Raw genomic sequence first — 23,133 nt, 5'->3', positions numbered from 1 at the left:
AGGAGTTTGGAAGTGATTAAGGGATCTAAGCACCTGCATGAACACATATTTATTTTCCATTCAGCTAAATACAAATCTCATTGACAAATTGAATGATTTTTTTTTCTGGAAATGTAGGTAAAAAAAAAACTCCATATTTATTAGCCCTAATTTATTCAATTAATTCTAATTTACCCCTGACAGCCAAAAGGAACTGTTCTGGCTTCAGGCCAAATATAGGAGAACATCAAACCCAGATCCATAAATTCGACCTGGGCCAGGGTCTTTTCACACAATGGCACAAAACCAGCGCAGATTTGAATTGCAGCTCTGAAACATATCTGAACCAAAATTGGGCCACAGGTTCTACAAAGTTACTTCATCTGGGCCAGATATGGTACGGATACAGAGTTCTTTAAAATGATTTGGCTCATATGGCTCTGGGCTGGGACTGAGTCACAAAATGCATCCCAGTTTAGGTTCCACGTTAGTAATACTGATTTGTACATCAGGGGGCCTTTTCAATAAGCAGGTTTGACAAAATCAAATCCTCAACTCTGAATTAATCTAGCTTAAATTTGGAAACTCTGAGGTTTCACTTTCATAAAAGCAGCTGCTAGATAGTTTAATCAACTCTGAATATGCCAGTATGCAAGTACCATGTACCTGCTGGCAAGTACCTTTGGAGCCCTCATATCATCCCTACACGGCTTTTCGCACTCAAGCAAGACTTAATCAATTCACTGTCATTCTATTTGGTCTAAATGGAGCGCCAGTGACCTTTCAGAGGCTGATGAATATGGTCCTCAATGGGTGGGAAGACTTCAGTGCTGGTTATCTTCAGCGACTCCTTGGAGAACCACATCAAGCACCTTAAAAGGGTTTTAAGAACCATTCAACAAATAGGGTTAACATTAAATAATGCCAAGCGTGACTTGGCAAAGCAGAAGACTCGATACCTCAGAAACCAGCTGGGACAAGGGCAGGTGGACAAGGTAGAAGTCATCCTAACTTGCTCTAGACCAAAACCAAAAAGGTGGTTCAGTCCTTCCTGGGTTAAGCTGGGTGGTATCACCGTTTTATACCCCAGTTTGCAACCATTGCTGCCCCACTTACTGCACTTACCACCAAAGACCAGAAAAACTTGTTACCTGGACTGAAGAATGAAGAAGGCCTTCAAAACCATTAAAAACATCTTTGTTCATCTCTAGTCTTCCACAGTCCTGACTTCAACAGAAAGTTCTTGGTGCAAGTGGATCCATACAGCCAGGCAGAGTGGGGCTGAACAAAAAATTTAAGTTGCTTCGTATTTTCACTGTGAAGGATGGAGACAGTATCCGTGGATGAAGTTTAAAGAAGACACGGATAATGGGGAATTGTTGTCATTAACTATCATACAGTAACTATAGAGCTGCTCCATTGGGCGTACATGACCAGAGCAAAGGAAAAATGGCAGAAGTGAAATTTTGCGGAAATTCACTTAAGCCTTGAACCAATGGAATCATTCAGAGCCTTTTGCAAGATAAAATCCCCTCCAAAAAATGTAAAGCTGTCCAACATAACCTTGGGTTAGTTTTTATACTATCATCCGTTTTTCATGTAAAACAGTTTTTCAAATTAAATTATTTTATGTGTTTCATTTAAAAAGAGAAACTGAAATGAAGGAATCTCTCTAGAACAGGATGCTAAATGCCATGAAATGGAGAGAGAGACTGATGGCCTCCATCAGTTTGGAAACCTGTGAGTTAAGCCAACACCGGTGTCCACTGTCTGTCTGATGGACATCCTGCCAGTCTCCCTGAGAGAAAACACAGAAATCACCAGTAGGCAGTACAGCAGCCAACCAACCCTTCATAGTATTTCTGTCCTCCCCCTGCCTTTCATTTTCCAACAATTTTCTTTTTTAGATAATGGAATATTCATGGTTTCTGCTTTGATGTATTTATTTGTCTGAAAGAATTTGGAGCCATTATAATTAAAAGCTGGGGGGAAAAAAAATAATACACCCATTTAAATGTACTTTTTTCATGAAAACTTGGACAGGTAAAGTAATTCTTACCTGACAAGTAGGGCATGCTTAATAGCTGTATTAAATGCCATTTATTACCTGGTCAGTCAAAATAAGGAGAGCAAAGTAATTCAACTTAAAATGTTATTAATATTTTAGCCAATCAATGTTCATTAAATTCCTTAAAAAAAGTCATTTCAACTATATTAGTAGAAATGAGAGTTATGAGGATTTTATTTAACGCCCCTAAAAGCATGACATTCAGATGAGCCAGTTCCTCGCCTGGATTAATTAATCTACAGGGCTTTACTATTTATTTAACATGCACCAGTTCTCCATGTTCCTACTCTAGCAGAGATCTTTTATAGTTGTTTAAGATTTTAAAAGCCTAGCTTTGATTTTATATTAATTGGCAAAATTAAAAAGTCTCAAAGGTGAAGTTCTTTCACCTCCTTTCTTTATCAGTTTCATGTCTTCTGCTTCAATTTCCAATCCAGAAACTTTACTACATTCTCTGGTGTAATTGAAAATTGAAAATCTCACACTGGGAATTCAAGTCAGTTAAAATAAAATAATTTTACAATACAAATTAGATATTAAAAGTTGTTGTAGTATTTGATAGATCTTGATGGCTGTAAGTAGGAGAGACTGCCTGTAGTAATTTCTTACAACAGATCCAGAGAAGACTCTGAATGAAAACCCCGATGGTGTAAAGCAGCCTGATGAAGAGGATGCTCAAAGTGTCCACAAAGGTATTCATCTTTTAAAAAAACCCTTCTTTGTAAAATCATCTCCACAGATCTTAGATGAGTTCCTAGAATAGATCTTCTTTATCAGCTAATGGAAATTCTTTAAATCAGTGGCTCTGATGATGCTACTACCACCAGAACAGAGGATGGCAGAAGAAATCAGGCTACATATACCAAGAGTTTTTATACTGTGTTACTACCAGTAACATATTACCAAAGTAATGCATTCCCCTAATATATTATGTTTGATAGTAACAGCTTAATATAAAGTGTTAAATTTTAAGGTGGGTAACTGAGCTGAACAACCCATGGCCAACAGCCTACATAAAGAGGAGAAGAAGACTGTTTTTCTTTGTTGTTGTTTTATATCAGGAGAAGGTGGTTTTAAAAACAAAGAAAAAAATTGCAATATGGCTCAAAAAATATCTGTCTGTCTGTCTATAGATAGATAGATAGCATAATTTATGATTTTAACACCGACTCAGTCCTAGATCACAGCTAGGGTTGTGTTTGGATTGCCAGTACAATGCTGAATTGCAAGTCAAATTGCTTTTTTTTTTTTACATTTAGACACGTGTTCCAGACCAATAGTTCACACGATACAATTTTTTGTGGGATGTGATTAAATTAAGCTCTTTAGAAATTCAGTGCTTAGTGAGTCAGTGACCTCAATTGTCAGTTACGATGGTCAGTGACCCTGGGGACAAAAGCTTTGGATCACAGGACTGCAGTGCAGGGAAGAAGAATGGGATTTTAAGGATAAAAACTAAACCAATAAAAATGTCTTTTGTTTTTGTTTTTTTGGATTATAATCCAGCCTTTATAAATTGCCTTATATACTGCTATACAATCACACATTGTTATTTAACTAATGATAAATTCATTTTGTTACTGTTGATCTAAAACCCTTGGTAACCCAAAGGGATTTCTTGAAAAAGTACAGCTTTTACTCCTATTTACTGAAACAGTTGTTTGTCACCAGTGGCGTTGCCTGGCCTCGGCTTTGATTTTTCCAATGCATTAGGAGTTAAAACCTTATTTCACCTCTACCAAAGAAATCCCTATATTATATCATAAATTAATTTTAAATTATATTAATATTAATGTTTAATTGTAAATAAAGTCCCAGATAAAAAGGCACATGGATCTTATAGGAATACTTCTGTCTTGAAATTCCTGTTTTTTCTATCCATTGAATTAGGATATTGGTTTCTTGTATTACCATAAAAAGGACTAAGGACTTTTTTAGAATAAGTTCAGCATCATCATGTCTTTGTAAGGCAATTTTTGAAAAGATTGAAATTGTGGTGGTATTGGGTGAAACAGATTTAACCATGAAACTGTAGTTTTGATAATCAAGAATTTAGAAAAAAAAATCATCTTTTCTATATCTTTCTTTAAAGAGAGACCTCCGTAAGTGCTGCATCAGTCTCAGTATAGCTAAAAGCAAGATTAATCTAATATTAGTCAACCCTGAATGTTTATTTTATTATCTATTATTTTTCATAATCTAAAAACTAACCCAGATGATCGAAATGGAGAGGCTAGAGACTCAACATCAATAATAAAAAAGTGTAATTTAGCTGTTATATGTATGTAGGTTATATCGGTCAATATTTTTTAAGAGGTATTCATGGTGTAAGAAAAAATATGAGCCAGTAACTTGTTTTATATAGTACCAGGGCATATTTTAAATTTCTTTCACTCCAAGTCTTTGTTTAATGCAAGAGTGATACTTTCTCTCTAAATGTTTTTTTCATAATCTGCTAATCTGATATTTACAGATTAAATCAAATGTCTCTAGATGTTTATATACAGCGGGTTGTACATTTTGGAGTATTTTTCTAGAAATAAGATGCCGGAATGCTCAACTCCCCTATTTCTCATTGATTGGATATTTTGCCTGATGATATTCTTTCAATTAACAACCAAGGGAGATATGTCTCTATCTCGAAGAAACACAGGGAAAAGGTTTTGTTACAATTGAGACAAATATGAAGGATTTATGGGAAAGGAAGTAAGAGCAGAATATTAAGACTTTCCTTTCCCAAATTATTGAGGCATGTCTCTAAAATGGGTGAATGAAAAGTAACCTTTTATTTCATCTAACTGTACTTAGAGCTAATTGCTGTCTTAGAGGGACAGAAACTATTTTTTGAAAGGTCTTTGAAGTACCCACAGTACGGCTTTGCTGCCTTTTGTGCTTAGCACAATTAGTTTGGCAGCTGTATGAAGTTATTTCCTTGAGCTTGATGAATAATCATCACTCTGTACTTTAACATTAAATCAAACTGAGGGAGTTGCCATCACCGTGGAACCCAAAGACTGTTGTCCTATAAAGCTGTGCTAATGCTGAACCAAATTTAGTTAACCTCACTGTTGTGCAAACACCAGCTTTTTCATCTTCCCTTTTTCTTTCATATTTTATAGTGAGGATTGTCATGCATTAGGGTCAATACTGAATGTGGATATTGAATTTCCTCATTAGTTGTTGCCCATTTCCTGCTGGCTACAAGAGAAAGCAGCTGCAGCCTACATTTACTGAGGTCCAAGACGGATTTAAAGAATAATTAAAAACCTTGTTTGATGAAGTGAAAATAAAGCTGTGGGTGGACAGTAGCAGCTAGAAATATTCAGCTCTGATTTAATTTTGTACTGACACAAGATGATTTAACTTATTTTTCATGTAGTTTACATTTAAACACCTATTTTGGATTTGATAAAAACAGCAACATACTGTAAGCAATACTTTTCCTGTGCACATAAGGGTGCAATAGTAGTTTATATATTTAATATTTATGTTTCATTTATAAAACTTGAAATCTAAATCTGCCTGATGTATGAATCATTCTCCGCCTATAGCAAGGCAGAAAATATTATGATTGCTGCTTAAACAAATTTGTTTTTGCATCTGCTCATGGTTTACCCAACTTTTTTTTTTTTTTTTGGTTACCATAATCTGAATTTATCAGTTTTCTTGGCAGGTTGCTGGAGAATAGAGTCCAGCTAGTCGTTGAACTCTGAATGACTAATTTACTGAGTCTTATTGATTTAAGTTTAAAAGACAATTTACTTCTATATTGATAGACTCAGCTATTTGTGAAATAGACACTAAGTTACTCTAAATCACTTTTAAACAACTTCTACTGCTGCACTTTTCTACTGGGCAAAAACTAGATATTTAGTTTGCAAAATAAATATTTAGTTTGTTAAATAAGTATTAAGCTCCAAACTACATATTTAGTCATGAAATTTAATATTTGTTTTTTTTAAATAAATATTGAGATCCAATCCAAACTAGATATATAATTTGCAAATTACATATTTTGTTTGTTAAATAAATGTTTAGATCCAAACTAAATATTTATTTTTTTAAATACATATTTAGGTCCAAACTAAATATTTAGGTTTTTAAATAAATATTTAGCTCCATTTAACATATTTGTTTAACAAACTAAATATTTAGCTAGCACCAAGCTAGCTATTTAGCTAGCACCAAGCTAGCTATTTAGCTAGCTTGGTGCTAGCTAAAACCAAGCCAAAACCCTGAGGGCTTAGTGGAGAGAGTCGGGACACAATCAGGAGACAAACAATAAACCCTCTAAATCCACTGGCCTCCGGGGACGGGAACATGAACCCGAAACTTAACTAAAACTCATCACAAGCATGACTAACTGACATCACAACATCACATGAACAAACTAAGAATACACAAATAAATTAAGAAATACTAACTAATAATTATCTGGCCCCGATAGCTGAGCTGAACTGTATAAATAAATAGCAGCGGGAGCAGGTGTATAAGATAAGAAAATTAGAGGGCGGAAGGGAATGGCAGGTGAATGAAGTGAGTAATCAGATAAGCTACCACAGCTGTGATCATGACACTAACTTGTGATTTTCTGTCAGTGTGACGCAGATGCTGTAGGAGTTGTATAGAGATTCTCAGGCTTTTACTTTGCTAGTTCACTTGCGCTTTTTGGCAAGTGATTTAGCATATTTGCTAAATATTTAGCTAGCACCAAGCTAGCTAAATATTTAGTTTGTTAAATAAATATTATATTTGGAGCGAAATATATTTTTTAAAAACTATATATTTATTTTTCATACTAAATATTTAGTTTGAAAGTAAGATTTTTATAAATGAATGAATGACACAGTAAAAAAATGACTTGGAAAAAAAATAAACCCCTAAATCTTTTGTTTAAAACATGCTAAATAAACATAAATATTGCTGCTCATTTTTGGCTGCTTAACAATTGCTTCACAAACTGCACCCCATAGACAGCCAGTTACTAAAATTAGTGTTGCTTCTGAGTAAGTTTGCCAAAACAATGTCTGACTTTTATATGGTCCCTTCCCTGATCTCACCAGTGGTGACATGTTTAGCCACATGTCCACATTCAATTGCTGGTTGTATAGATGGTGTCCTGAGAACAATGTGAGCTACACTGATAATTAGGTGATTTAGGAGAAAATCAGATCTGATTTGGAGAGATAGCATCCATCCCACTTTGGATAATGCAGCTCTCTTTTTTGGAATCCGGTCGAATTTATTAGTCCTCCAAAACCCTGACAGCTCAGAATGCAGACCAGGAATGGTAAAAATGGTAAATGGCATGTACTTATATAGCGCCTTTATTCAAGTTAGGAGACCTGACCAAAGCGCTTTACACTACATTCATTCACCCATTCACACACACACTCACACACTGATGGTGGCAAGCTACATTGTAGCCACAGCTGCCCTGGGGCTCACTGACAGAAGCGAGGCTGCCGTACACTGGCGCAACCGGGCCCTCTGACCACCATCAGTAGACAATGCAGGTGAAGTGTCTTGCCCAAGGACACAACGACAATGAAAGTCGGAGTCGGGGCTTGAACCGTCAACCCTTCGATTACAGGGCAAACTCCCACATCCAACGCCACTGTAAGCAGAAGCAGAGTAATGGTTTAACACACCTCTCTGCAGCTTCTCTACTGTTACCCACTCATTAGTCTATCTTGACAGTGTCTGGCCCACTACCAAAATCAAATGAATTAGAAAAGAATCTGAAAGAAGTAAATCATGACAATGTAATTAAAATTAAATTGACTCCAACTGGGGGAAAAGTTAAAACAATTAAATGTGGTTTATTTAACAGATGATCTTTCTTCAAAAAGTCTGTTAGTTAATGATTTGATTTGTGATAAATAGATTTATGTTACCTTATTGCAGATTGATGATCATTTGAGTATAAATGAGGCAATTCCCTCTAAATTTTGACATATCCAGAAATACTGGGTGAGGATGAGTAGCATCATTCTTTCAGTCTCATTTATAGATCACCCCAAAGCTAGTTCATAATTACAACTCTTTTGGACATTTAACCCTTAGTTTCCCTCATCAAAATGGCAAAGCAACAAAACTTCTGTTTTTAACTTTGTATCATCCACCAGGTCCTTACTCTGATTTTTAGATCCGTTTTCAGACGTCCTATCTGATTTAGTTTAAAATACTGATAAGGTCATTATATTGGGGGGACATGCCAACATTGAAGGTGATTGCTTAAATGAGGCATTTAATCTTTGAATTGATTGGCTTTGTTTAAAATGTGAATAGTCCCACAGACTCTCATCTTCATACTTTGGACCTTATGCTGACATACAGTGCGACATTGAATGTGGAGAAATAAATATGCTTCCTCACAACACTGTCCTCACTGAACACTTTTTAGTAACCTTCAGGATTACTTTAACTGATATTTTGCCTTTGCCAAAGGAAGGTTTCAGTATATCAGATCGGTATCAGATAATGCAGTCATAAATTTTAAAGAATCAGTTTTAGTCTTTATATCCTCTGTATTACTGAAAAATACTGCAGAGGCCAACCATTTAATTTATTCCCCTTTATAAGTTGATGATTTTGTTGATGGGGTTACTAGTTCCCTACGTAATTCCTTAGATAATGTAAATCCTTTGAAAAAACAAAAACTTAAAAAAGATAAAGCTGGCTTTAAAATAGAGCTGCACACTTTGAAGTAAATTGCCTGGAAACTGAAGAGAAAATGGCACTCCTCATACCTACAGGAACCCTACCTAGTCTGGAAAAACAGTTTACTGCTGTATAAAAATACCCTTCGTAGAACAAGCGGAGCCTATTTTTCTTCATTAAAAGTCGAGAATAAGAACAACCCTAGATATCTTTTTAATACAGTTGGCAAATATGTTTAAGAGATACGTGCGAAGGTTGAAAGATAGTACAACAAAGTCATTCAGTATTTTAATTACTACTGTCTGAAATAAAAAAATAAAAAAACGTGTAAAATAAAGAAACTCTTATTGAAGGATATGAAATGATAAATAAGGAGAATGTTACACAGAAAGAGGAATCACAAATTAGGAAGAAATACTACAAAGAAAAGAGCTCAGGACAGATTAACACTCTAGAGTATATTAATAATCTCTAACAGATCATTTAAGGATGATAAACATCTTTTGATCTCCTGATGTTTTTTTTAAGTGGATACTCTAGAAATAAATCAATGTTGATCAAGACAAATAGTAAATTGATATGAAAAGGATCTGAAAATAATACACCTCATTCCATGAGTTGAAATATGTGCAATGAAAGATAATAATGAGTGATACTGCAACAAAACACCTGACGGTGAGACAGTTGCGGCATTATGGAAAACTGATGTGCTACTAACTTGTTTGGTATTAGTTTAATATGCTTTTTGAAATGTATTCTGTTTACAAACATTCAAGCCCGACTTTCTTAAGTCACATAGAGAGGTCTATAACTTTTTTAGGAAGGACAACAGCTCAACTCTGTTGAGTTGCACTGTCAGTCAAGGACTACAAAAGCTGTTACATTTCTGTCCTTTCTGCAGAAATTTGAGAAGAAGGTATCAGTTGGTAATACTTTGACATTTCACTAAACTTTTTGTAAAATAGGGTGCTACCCTATAATGTATTACTTAATAGTAACAGTTGACTGTGGAACTTCAAGGCAGCAAGAGTTTTGGGGCATTAGTACCAACTACAAATAAAGCTGATCATGAACTTCTAAAAATATTTATTTGTAAAGTGTTGCTGGGGAAGAAAGTATTATCTTTTGCCTCCTGTTTGTTGTTTAACATTTGTGCTGTCTCCAATGAGTTGTTTAGTTCACATATTTGGTAGTCCATTAAAAGTCATACGAAGTTCTCGTTTAGTTGTTTACTTAGAGTTTCCAAATGCAGACGGCCCTCTAATTTCATACACAGCTGTTAATGTCATTTTTGCATTTCATTACAATCCAGTCACATTCTTGAATGTGTTTCATTGGGGTTATTTTGTCCCACTACAACATATAGTGGTAACAAATTTGAAGTAAAAGACAAAATTATACATGGTTTTCAACATTTTTCACAACTACTGTACCTAATAAGTCTCCTGTGTCTGTGTTTTCAGCACACTGATTTAATAGTTTTAACAACGTTCTGTTGTGATAACAGATGGAATTCTTGTTGGTATGTCCCTAGTAGCTTTGTACCATTTTGCCAATTATTTTGCAAAATAGCTGAACCTCTGTCTTCTTAAATATATATTCTATATGAATAGCATTTTTAAGTCTTGCAAAATGTTTTCAGTTCAGCTTCAGTCTAGACTAAATTAACAACAACAAAAAATTCTATAATCTAAATCATTTTATCACAGCTGTAATGTTGAAGTGCCATCATGTTACAAGCTGAATCTCGACTCAGGTTTCAAGCTTTTTGGATTCTCTTACAGGTTTTCTTCCTGAATCGCCGCTTATTTATCTGAAGTTAACCTGTCATTGTCCTTGACTCGTTTCTTTGTCTTGTAGATGAAAGGCTTTGACGCAGCATGACTAAGCCACTGTAATTTTTAGATATGATTTGTTCCAGCTATTATTATGTCTCTTTATTTATTTTTTATTTATTTTTTTATTTTTACTTTTGGCCTAAAAATTTTTGCTATGTACCCTGGTTTTCATGAAATTGTTTGTTCATTAATGTTCTCTAACAAGCCTCTGATGCCATCAGGGCTGGATGGCACAGAGAATAAATTGCATATAATCAGATTCTGTTTACTAATTAGGTAACTTCTGAGATTAAGAGGTTGCAAAGGACTTCCTTTTGTGTAAACAGAGTAAATGGTTTGCATGTATATGTGAGATTTTGTTGGTTAAAAATAATAATAATAAATAAATGTGCCTTCCACTTGGCAGTGTTTGATTGTAACATAACAAAATGTAGAGAATTTCAAGGTGTATGTGTACTTCAAGACACCACATTTATTTGTTCCTCAAAGCCTGAGCAATATTTTTGGTGTCACAAGTAAACTGAGTACTGTACATGCCTTTATTTTCAGCTTGCCATTTTGCAGTATCACTCTTGGATTCATTCTTAATTCTGCCAGATACAGATTTCTCAAATGAAACCAGATCTGTTGAAATCAAAGTGCCCTCTAACATTTTATCAAGGTTCGGCTAATATCACTGTCTTGATATCACTGTCTCTCTGCTCCAGAAATCCAACCCATTCCCCTCCCTTGAGTGCAAAGGGGGAAACTAGACCCTGTCCTGCCCAGCCTCACTTGTGCATTCAGTTTAAGTGAACTGCACTGCAACCCTTAGACTTTAGTACATCAGTACAGCAGCAAAAACCACACCCAGCAAACCTATAGCTCAGACTGCAGAAGTGAAGAAAATGGGGGCTCCAGAGGAAGAAGCACCACGTCCACCATCAGATATCACTGTGTTTGGGGCCAACTGTACCCTCCATGGCCTGAGCCACATCTTCTTACCTGGTGGAGTGACTTTTCGTCGACTGCTTTGGGCCGCTGCATTTTGCGCCTCTCTTTCCATCTTCCTCCTCCAAGTGGCTGATCGTGTGATTGAGTATTACCAGTATCCTTATGTCACCATTCTGGATGAAATGGACAGTCCTCTCATGTATTTTCCAGCCATCACAATGTGTAACTATAATAGCTTCCGCAAGTCAAAGATTACAAGGAATGATATATTCTGGATGGCAGGGCTGCTTGGTGTGGAACAGGGTGACTTTGATGATTTCATGGCTGCTTTGGGACAACCGACAGACAACAGCAAGTTTTTCCCTAGCAAGACCTTTAACATGTTAGAGTTTGTGCAAAGGACAAGCCATGACATAGAAGAAATGTTGCTGGACTGCAAATATAGAGGCAAGGATTGTGGTCCAGAGAACTTCACAACAGTAAGTATGGATCCCTTTGTGAAATCTCAAGGAGAATCAGTGTAAGGTACACGTTGGCATTGATTTTAGTGTCAATATGCTGCAATTAGCTGTAAAAGCTCAAAAGAAATGTAGAACATGTTGCAAGCAAGTGATTCACAAAAATATTCATGTAAAGGGATTTTATAGAGGGAATTTAGATTTCAATAATTTACTTTTAAAGATGAATAAGTCTCCAATTAAAAACCTAAAAATCGATTTTTGACTACACACAAAAGCTTAAGGCTTTTTTAAGTTATTTTTTCTTCCCTCAGAAGGCTAATCTGTTTTTTTTTTATGTTATGAAGTCCAGTAGACATATAATGGAGATGTGTGGTAATAAGCTTGGTTCTTAAAAATAAGGGCTGTCATAATTAACTTTTTAATTTGTTATTAGAAGAACAAATGTCACTTTAGATCAAATCTAGCTGCTCTGTTGTTATTGTTTAATGAACCAACCTTTTAAATTATGTTTTTAATGTTAGGATTTGGGGGTTGGAAATGAAATTTTCAAAATGCAGGAAAGCATTCAAATACTTCTTTAAACTTGATGTCAGTTTTCATATTTCTGTGAAATATTTGATTTTGGGTTTTTTTCTGTAGTATTCTTAAAAGTGTCCATATAAATATGCAAGCTACTGAAGTGCCATATGGTGCAGCAAATGTCTGTTGACATCATGCATTATGAAGTAAACATATGTTGTTTTCAAAACCAGCACTGTTTTCAGAATATTATTGTTTTCCTTTGTAAATACATGTGAGAAATCTCCTTTTTTGCCACAGCAATAGCACTAAGTATGTAAATGTTTTGTGTTGCCGGACAAAGAAGAATGTGTGGGAATTCAAAGGAAACAGTGTTGTTGGCATAAAAAGGTGCTAATTTTTGGAATAAAGTCACATTTTAAGCACTATCAAAATCATATTGGAAAAAAAAATAGAACTTTATCATCTTGTAAAAACAAGGGGATGTTTATATTCTAATAAAGTCAGACAATTAAACAATTTCAAACCCCAATGATTTTCATTAATTACTTAGATGTTGTAAAGGGGCAATGATGATATTTGTTGAGACAATGGAGATTTGGCTTGTCAGCCTGCAGCAAACCTGAGGCATTAGAAGAGCTTTAATGTGGAAACCAGTGCACAGATCTGAGTCATCACCCTCAACACAAAACAGCAAATTTTGATACGGCTTTGGTCAGTGCAGTGACCTTGACTTTTTTCACATCTTCATGTTTAAAGGGCAAATTTCAGATAAATGTCGGAAACTGGAGATGCACTGGGGGCCTAAGTATAGAGGGCTCTAATTAAAGATTCATGTAGCTGCCTGAATTTACCCTCATCGACTTCTTCAGCCTGCTGATGTTAATGTGGAAAGCTTAGAGATAGCACAGAAGAGAAATTACAGCCATCACAGACTTCAGCATTATAGCTGCACTGTGGCTCTCACAAGTTATAAAAAACATCTAAATAGCACTGTCAACATGTTCTCATCAAATCATTACTCTTGTGCTTTATCGGCTATGATACCTTATGCTTTTCATTTTGCAAAACAATTTTTACTCTACTAACCAATAGAAGTTACCACAAAGATAATAGTGAACTATTTGACTTTTGTATGAATTGTTTTGGAATATGTAACTGACAGTGTCTTAACCTGCAGAGCCTTGCAAAAGTATCGCATATTCAGTCTTCTTTTGGAAGTGAATATGTCCCTCAGATTTTAAGTGAAACTTCAGTGTTTCCATGAGAATATTATTTAACTTCAATAAAACATAATGAAGAACTAAGCTTCACAAACACAGACACATTCATTCAGAAACTCAAGATTCAGCTACCACAAGTTGTAAGCATTTAGAATTTTTTTTTATCAAAGTTTAATTGGTGTTGCAGGAGCAGGAACTGACTGGAATTGGAATCACTTCTCAGAAGCTGGAAGGGTTGTGCTTGTTCTCATGATTCATCCCAGTGGCTCAGTATGAATGATTCGAATCACTGATTGACTAATTCAAATCTGGATAGTTCTAGACAGGACTGAGGCTAGCTGGAAAGTTATAGTCAGTTCTAGGGCCATGCATAGGAAAGATGTCCACAATGCTGAGGTTTCCAGAATGTTTAGAGGACAGCGAAATTCAGACTCTATGTTAGATAATTGGTAAAGGTAGGTCCACAAGTCAGGGAGACCAGAGGGACGAGGCAGGAGAAAGATCAGAGGTCCAGGTTTGGATCATGCACAATTGACAAAACAGTCTAAACAGACAAAAAATCACACTGTGCCACACATTGGCAGCCCACTGCTCTGCAAAGGGATGGGTTATATGCAGAGAGTGAATTTCGTTGCTAAACAGGGTCAGAAGTAAACAGACAATCCAACAGGAATATCTGACACTGGCAAGATTCCTAAAATCACACTCCTTTCAGTAGATAAGTCCGACATTGAAGTGGCCTGTGACCTTTTGGTTCTAATATAACATGTCCAGTTACAGGGGCTCTCATTTTTAAACAACTTCACCTGTTTAAACCAGCTTAATTCAGTATAACCCAAGGGCATTATTAAAAAGTTTTGCTACTGGCAACCTTTAAAAACCTTGTTAACATTTCATGCACCGTGCACCAAGATAGTTTCGCAATCAACAAATAATTAAATAAAAATGTGATTTAATAAATCCAATGTCCACACATCCAGGTGAACTTTTATATAATGAAATATTTTTTTAACTCTTTTTAAGGCTGAATACTAATAACTTTAGGAGAGGCTTTGGATTTTGGGGGAGCAGACAGATGTTCATTCCACAGATAGTAGGAAGATGACCATGAGTTTTATGGACCAAGGAATACATTTGTCAATTGACTTTTTTTGGTGAGTGGAATGGGTTCTCGAACCAAACCAAACCAAACCAAACCGTACATCGTCCCCTCCCCACCGAGCCAAAACAGATAACCTCATTTTTTCCCTCTTTTCATCTGATGCTCAATGAGCACTCTGCTTGGACAAAATGTTAGAGTATACATATTTTTGCATGTGTTGCCTTTGTGTTTTATCTGAAAGAAGCTTTTAATTCAAACACTGATCATTTTTAAGTAAGAGTTCTGAGCTGACTGCCAAGGGTCATTGAGCCTGACTAAACAATCTGTGCTGTGTGTTTTTGTCTCTGTTTATTTTTCCCTTTGTCACTTGTACATTTTAATGCATTCCTGAGTCATTGTTCATCATTCACTGTAAACTGAATGAAGCTACACTGTTTGATTGCAGTTAAGATCTTTGCATAAGTTTTTATTACCGTAACATTTATCTACTACTATTTTAAAGGACACCTTAATGCATTAACCCAGGCCCAAAGTTGGTCCTCCAGGGCCAGTGTCCTGCAGGTTTTAGAGGTTTAACTTGTTTCAGCACAGCTGATTTCCATTAATAGTGGATTAACATGGTTAATGGCATGTACCGGTACTTATGTTGTGCTTTTTCAAGTCTACATTCTACATCTACACTACATTCAATCATTCACGCACACACTCACACACTGCGCCTGGTTAACTGTAGTCATCAGATTCAGCTGTGCTGAAGCCAAGAAACATTGAAAACCTGTAGGACAGCAGCGCTCATGAGTCAACTTTGGGCAGGCCTGCATTAACCCACTAAGCCTTAAAGCTTAAACAACCTGAAGAGACTTTTTGAACTGATTCTTAGACCCCCTTTATCCTCTTTTATTAGCTTTTCACCTACCTTGTGCTTATTTTCAGTAATGTGTAGTGTTTGCATAGTTATTAGATATAATAATACTGTAATAAGGATTATTAGCAAGGTACCAATATTTGAACCTGTGGTTTGTGATTATTTATACAGTGAATGATGTATCACTCAAAGCCTGCTCCACCCTTTTTGCTTAACCCTTGAAGAAACAGAGACAATTTCCTTTGGTTGATATTTAATAACAAGAATAGTTTAAATTACTAAATTGGTGATACACTACTGGATTTTAAAAGCCGGTCCAGAAGTCCAACCATGGGTAAAAGACAAATAGTCTTAGTGAGTAAGCAGATATCAGTTATAATCATTGAAATTGATAATCATTCATTTGTTTAAAAAAAAAAAACACACACACAAAGAATACTTTAAAGTTTAAAACTAAAACTGGTATGTTGAAAATTTTTTTGGGGTTGAAGTTAACAGCATCTTTTAATATAACAGTACAATGGGTTCTCACCTCACAGTAAACTATAGCCATAGGTGAGGATGACTGAGAGTACACAGTGGAGACAGGAAGTTTCCTGTCTCCACTTCCTTCCAAAAAAAGTTGGAAGAAAGGATGTGTAATAAGTATTTCATGTATTTAGGATGCAGCAATCTGTCACTAAATGTTCTCTCCATTTCTGCACCAGCTTCATACATGATGTTGGTGGCATTGTCCAGTAGGGATATTAATTCAGCAAAAGTCCTTTTATCTTCAGCCATCTACACTACGTTGTAAGGCTATAAATAGGGTGGGTCTCCCTGGTCAGTTTAATAAAAAATGTTCTCTGAACTGTAGGTAAGCTGTTGCTTTAACAAACTACAACAAAGAAGATAAAGAGGCCATCACAGAGTCAAAGAAGGTCTGAAACACCACTCGCATTCTAAAATATCTCAGTCTCCTTAGAAAGGAAAGTCTGACCTGACCTTTCCCATAAAGAATATCACTGTTTTGACTCAGGTAAACACCTAGGTATTTACTGTATAGGAGTTAACTTTCTCAATGCCACTTCCATGTATGTTCATCAGTGTCAGTGGGGTTGATGTAAGCCTATGTAACTCTATTGCTTTCTCTGTGTTTTTTTTTTTCAACATAAAGCAGGAGATGGTTCTGCTGGCACCACCCCACAAATTCCTGTCTTCACCTTTTGTACTCTCAGAGTCATCCTCACCTCTTACTGTTTTATTGGGAAGTCAGAACCCATAGATGCTGTTAACTTCCACCACATAAAAAAAAAACGTCAACATACCAGTAATAGCTTATAAACTTCAAAGGATTTTTGATTTTCAAAGAAGCATTATGTTTTATGCCTAAAATCCCCCAAAAAGTTTGACATTTTTAGATTCTTGTACTATGTAATGCCTTTTTTATAGGAGCCATTGTTTCTCCATTACATCATTCTCAGGTATTCATATTAATGGCTTAAATACAGTCTTTCATTTGAGTTATGATTTATAACTGTGTTACACTGAAGATTGAAAGCTCCTTCACTTGTTGTGGATAAAACTTGCTAGACAGAATTGGGCTAAATGTTCTCCTCTGTATGCGGGAAGCATGCTGAAGTCACGTTATAATTTAAATCAGTTAGCTGCTCAGCCTTTAGTAGGCTTACACCACTGCAGTTAGATTCTTGTACATTTATTGTAATAGAATTAATCTTGTATGTTGTGACTAGAGTTCCTGTCAATGCATTAGATCCAACAGAAACAAAGACCTTAAGCGTAAGTGCTTTAGGGCTTGTTTTGGCCTTAAATAGTAAGTGGTGTTTTACTAAAGGCACTGCAGTATTGGTTTTAGGTGTGTGTGTGTGTGTGTCGGTAACTTGGAGTCTCTTCAAAGAATAGAGAACAAGATAAAAGAAGTTAAGTTTGAGTTTGAGTGTCAGACAAAATCAGTCCAGCTGTGGAGAAAGAGAAAAATGCTGTGTGTGGAAGAGATTGGATCAAGGAAAGTAAAAAAAACACAGAAAGTTAAAAGAAGGAGACCGCTAAAACAAAATGGAAACAGAGCAAGAAGGTGAGTAAACACAAATGTAGGCTGTGCTGTGCTGAGATTGAGGTGGGACTGGGACTGAGCATCATTGTGATTCAACCTTGTTCTGGAGTTGAGCCAGCACTGTGATGCGCATCTAGAAGTATTACTGGAGATGACGGGGAGAGTGGTGTGAAGCAGCACAAAATTACAGAGCAGTCTGGAGCCTGTAAAGAGAGAGAGACGATTGAGTGAGTGTCCACAGTGCAAATGATGAAATACACAAATCTGTAGCTGTAACCCTGGATGACATACTAGATAACAAATATGTATTGTGTTTATACCATTACTCAGTGTCAGTAAAGACCAATGTGAGAGTCACAGTTACAGTAAGTGCAGCATTGGCAGTGTGATCAATGATGCTGTAGAGGAATACTAAAGGAATTCAGTGCAGGGTTGCTATGTGAGGATGCTGTTTGCTGACTTGCACATCGGGAAGCAGATGCTACTAGAGACAGACATCAAAGGTGCCAGTTGACAGAACCTGTTAAGTTAATTAGCTTGTTAGATGGAGACACTGGTCACAAGTATGGCTCGGTCTAAACACTATTATGTGTTGTTATTGATTACCAGCATCTTGCCATGACGAAGTTTGGACATTTGAAGGAGAATTCAGCGCAAAAATATTTAGGCTAATCCAAGCCACATTTTAAAGATATCTATGTCCCTATTTTTTGTTCTTGCTATACAGCTTAAAAGAAAATTCAATAACATTTCATTAGCCTTTTTGCAGAGAAGTGTTCATACTACTAAGACAATTAATTTTTTGCTGTTTTTGCATTGTCATTTAACTTATTCCTTCTCTGCTTTGGCTAAATCAGCTCTTACCGAATATTTATTCTAGTTTACCAATCTTCCCATCAATGCTGTCACTTCCGAAGAAAATAATACCCCTGATCTTTTCACCATGTTTTATAACAATTCTTAAGGGGATAATATGCATATATTTTCTATTGCACATTGTGTTGTGCATGTAGGCTAAGAAAGTTCTATTTTGGTGTCATCTAAGCTGAATAACATATTTTCTGTAACATAACTTGTAGTAAACTTTTAATTAAACTTTATAGCTTTTTTATTATACTATTTGTTATCCTGTCATTAGATTCTCTCAGATTTCCCATCAATCTCTGCAGCTTCACTTTACTCTGGTTTCACCATGCTGCCTAACTTTATATTACACACATTTCATTTACTAATGAGGTGACATATGTAGGTAGTTGATTGTACTGGGTTTTATTTAGGGTTACTTGAGTAAATGATGCTCTAGGAAATGGCACTCATTTGGGATTTTTATCACATGAAATCTCAGCTAAACTGAAATTTTCTTAGTTTGTTAGTTATAATTTGTATTTCAGAATTTTGCAAATTTGTATTTAATATGAAGGGTAAATGGTGTTTTCATTTTATCGTTATGGATGTTAAACTTATGCTTTTAGCTTATTGTACACCGTGTCCTTTGAGGATTCATCTATATTTGCCTTTACCTAATTTCTGTCTGTGAGTGCAAGAGGGATTTAGGAAAATATATAAAAATTCAACCAGGTAAGCATTTAAGATGGGAACATGCTGGAGAAAAAGCCCCCAGCAACCCAAAGCTCCCCATGAGGAAATTTGAGAAGTGAGTTTATCAGTGTGTGACCGCAGACAGTGAATCCAAAGGTTGAGTGACAGTGAGAGAATTTTTTTCTATCCTGCTGCCAAGAACAAAGTAGAAAGAAGCAGATAAAACAAGGTACATCTGTTTTTATTGATACAGAGTGTAACTACCTTCCACCTGGTCTGCCAGACAGGATGCAATTTGCTCCAGCCATGTCAGAGATGAGTTCAAATACTTTATATAAGCAAAATAAAGTTATTGGGTAATGCAGAACATACAGCGGCAACTTAAATAAAACAGGAAGGGGTTATAAAATAATAATAATTGCATTCAAAATGCAATGTTCTTTGTATGTTCCTTTCAATGTTTTCAGGTGTGTTTTGATTTTTACACCATTTCTAACACGGCATGTGCCAATAATGGTTTTTTATTAGTATTATATACGTTCTTTCAAAGCATAAGCCTGTCTCAGCTAAAGATTTATTCTGGCCTCTCTTGCATTACATGTGCTGCATACAGAGTGGCTGCATTTCTTTATAAGGCCCTGAGAGGTTAGTTTCATTTAGAAGCAGGCCACAAGATGTCTCCCTCTGCCAAAGAAGCTGCCTGTCCAATGGAGTGACATTCTGATTGCAAACATGTCTCTGCTCTGCTAGTTTTTTTCTTTTTTCTTTTAGTTCTATTTATCTACATTATTTTTTGTCGTTTTCCTACCAAATGTTGGAGGATGTTTACCAGCTTTGGTTTCTCAGGGGGTTTAGATGCTTAAATCCTGATTAGTAAAACACACCACTGATTCATTGCTAGAAACAATAACTAGTACTGTATAAGAATGAAAGCATTTATCTGTTATAATTTTATGTCAAATAGACATACAGTTACTGATTTAGGGACCTAACCAGTCATGACTCTTACCTTTCAATGTAGTATGCTAAGAAAATGTCTAACATTTTTCACCTTTTAAAGCTAAATCTTTTTTTGAAGTGCATAGGATTTTAGCATAAATAGTCCAGCAATGCAAAACTGTAGTCATACAATTATTATAGAATAAAGTCTAAAAACTTTATTCTTGATCAAATTTTATCTGACCACTTTATTTATTAAAGCTAGACAATGTATACAGTGTGGTTAAATGTATTTGTATCCCAGAGTTCATACAAATGTAGTTTCAGCGTTAACTATTTTTAATTAAAGTATCAAAACCTGTCTAAACCAAACCGACCTAATATTAAAATAAATAAAAAATTGCCACTCAAACCTAATAACTGACAGAATAAAACAACTGCTGTCAAGTTAAAACAGGTAATTTGAGGAGATTTCCACTTATTTATTTATTTGCACAACTAGTTCTTCTTGACAATGACAACATGGTAAAGATGCATCATGCAATGCAGCTACAAAATTAGGAACATCAACATATAAAACAGGGTTTAAAGATGAATAATAAACCAGAACTTATAAACTGATAGTTTTCTAAATAGATACATACAGATGGCGAAATGTATTCGCACTATATAGAATGTGCTTGATAATTTAATTCAGTTATGCTGGAAGGGTTTGTCAGTTTTGTCCTAAGTCCTAAAAATATGTTCCAAAAAGGATCAATATATTTATTGGGCTGACATGAAAAGGACTTGTCTGTTCTTTATGTTTAGGAGTGGATGCCAATTTTAAAATATATATTTCAAGTTAGAGATATTGATCATTATGTAATCTGGAAAGAACTAATCAATTATATCAGTCAAAAGCAGAGAAATCAGTGTGCTTGTCTGTGAAAGTAGTTATGCATTGAAACAGCCTTGCAGAAGAGATAAAATATTCTAAAAAGCTTGCTTAATTAAAATAAGGTTTAAAGGATATACCATGAAAAAGTATTTGGAAAGAAATGGCTCATAGACAGTAACATGTGTAGTGTGAGGGTTTGTTGGCCTGGGTATTGGTGAATCACTGCTCTATATTTCATAATTTATAATATATATACAGTAGTATATAAATATTTTTGAAAACATGGGCTCTGATCATTTGTGATGGGAACTGCCTAGCAATTTATTTCAGATACACATTGCATACCATTTGAATCAATGCATACCTTGTACTTGAGCAATTATTCAAATGGCAAATGTCTATTTGATAGGAACTTTAAAGAGAGTACCTGCAAAGCTTGTTTCTCCTGCTGACTTTATGCAATGATTGTTTGCTGGTATATATGGTCTCTAGTGAGAAATGTAGGATCGGAGTGTGTTTAGGCCTTTTATTGCTTCTGCTAGTCTGTATTTGTGTGTTAGTTGTAAGTATGATTATGTGTATTCTATGTATTTTGACAAGGTTTTTAGTTGTGCAGAGTTGGGGGTTAGGCGAACTGCAAACTCATTGCTGCGATGAGGTCAGAGTCTACTAATCAAAAGGGCCTTTGAAAGAACCTAAGCTTTCAATACTGAAGACTCTATTTTATAATGTAATTTTCCTTAGAAATTTTAACAAACTGTCAAATGATCGGTATGGGCATTATTGCTGATGAGATTTAAGTAATTTATGTGTTCAGTTTCAGAGTGATTGTAAATAAGGCATGACTCATATTTTAATAACTATATTGTGTTTGTGATACACAGCAAGTAATTGCTGCCAGCGTTTCACCAGGCTTTGAACATTTGCACTGGCCCTTCAAGGAGTTCATCCTTTTACTTATCCAGACCTCTACTCCTCCTCTAATGAGACCTCTGGGGCTAAGCTTGGCTTTGACATAAAAGAGGATGATTAGTGTCATTCGTGGGCAGCCATGGAGGCGGTAGTCAGGTCTTAAATGGGACTTATACTGTGAAAGTTTTCTTCCAATACCTTTCCTATAAGCAATGTCAGTTGTCACTTTAAAAACAGGTATAAAACGGCACCAGAATGCTTTACAGGAAAGACAACAACACCAATTAACAAAACAGAATGTGAAACACTGCTTCAATTAAAAGCCGAATAATAAAACATACCCATATAACGAGTATCTTTTTTGACTTTAAAAGTAGCACTGAACCAAAGTTTACTAATTAAATGCGTGAAAACTGGGATGATCACCTGTCTCTCAGCTAGAACAGTTATTTTGTATAATAAATGCACAGAGAAGATTATTTCGATCCATCCAGTATTTATACTTAATGTTACATCAGTGTCAAAGATGTTTATAACATTACTATTAACAAAGTAATACACATCAGATGAGCGTGGTTAGTAACCAACAAGATTTTGGATTAAATAGAACATTCAGCAGAGAAGACCAGGACAAAATGAAAAAAAGCTGCATGTAGGCTACTGTACCTTAATCCAAAGGACTAACATAAAAAAGCCAGTCCAGTAAATTAAAAGTTACAAGAAGGAAGATACAGAAAGGGGATCAGTAGGTCTAATCTTTCCTCCTTTTGGTTCTAAGATCTGGAAAGGGACAGCTTAAATTTCTGCAAATACCATAAATCCTGCATGTAAAATATTTAAACCTTTTCCTTCAGGTTGGCGCTACAGGCCACTACTTACAAAATAAGAGAGAAATATTGTTTAGGACCGCATGATCAAAGTAATGAATAGCTCAAAATATTTCAAAGCTCTTAGGCAAGTCTATTACATCTGTAATTTATGGTATTGGGAAATGCCCACTTATGAAAAAGATAACTAGAAAACTACAATTCCATCATTGTTCTGGTGGATGAACTTTCCTCTTCAGCTCTGACAGAATTATTATTCTGATGAGTGAAAGTATCCACAGCTCTGCCCCTCCCAATCAGTCTCCCACCAGAACAGCCTATTTTATGTTATC

The 23,133-nt window shown here is 35.6% G+C and overlaps 1 protein-coding gene across 2 annotated transcripts in view; it reads left to right on the top strand.

The window, feature by feature from the left end:
* Nucleotides 1-23,133, top strand: part of asic1c (acid-sensing (proton-gated) ion channel 1c) — a 143,510-nt gene that overhangs the window by 81,522 nt on the left and 38,855 nt on the right. The window contains exon 1 of one of the 2 annotated variants that reach the window (XM_038301631.1): nucleotides 11,320-11,960. The exons of the other annotated variant lie outside the window; for it this stretch is intronic. Coding sequence (XP_038157559.1) covers nucleotides 11,436-11,960 — 525 coding nt within the window. The 5' untranslated portion in view covers nucleotides 11,320-11,435. Of the gene's footprint in view, nucleotides 1-11,319; nucleotides 11,961-23,133 lie in introns of those variants that run through there. 2 annotated transcript variants of the gene reach the window in all.

Source organism: Cyprinodon tularosa, unplaced genomic scaffold (genome assembly GCF_016077235.1).
Source record: "Cyprinodon tularosa strain WSP-4 unplaced genomic scaffold, ASM1607723v1 ctg47, whole genome shotgun sequence".
In the NCBI taxonomy this organism is placed as follows: domain Eukaryota; kingdom Metazoa; phylum Chordata; class Actinopteri; order Cyprinodontiformes; family Cyprinodontidae; genus Cyprinodon; species Cyprinodon tularosa.
The sequence above is the reverse complement of the archived record's forward strand: the minus strand, read 5'-3'. Positions and strand labels throughout refer to the sequence as shown.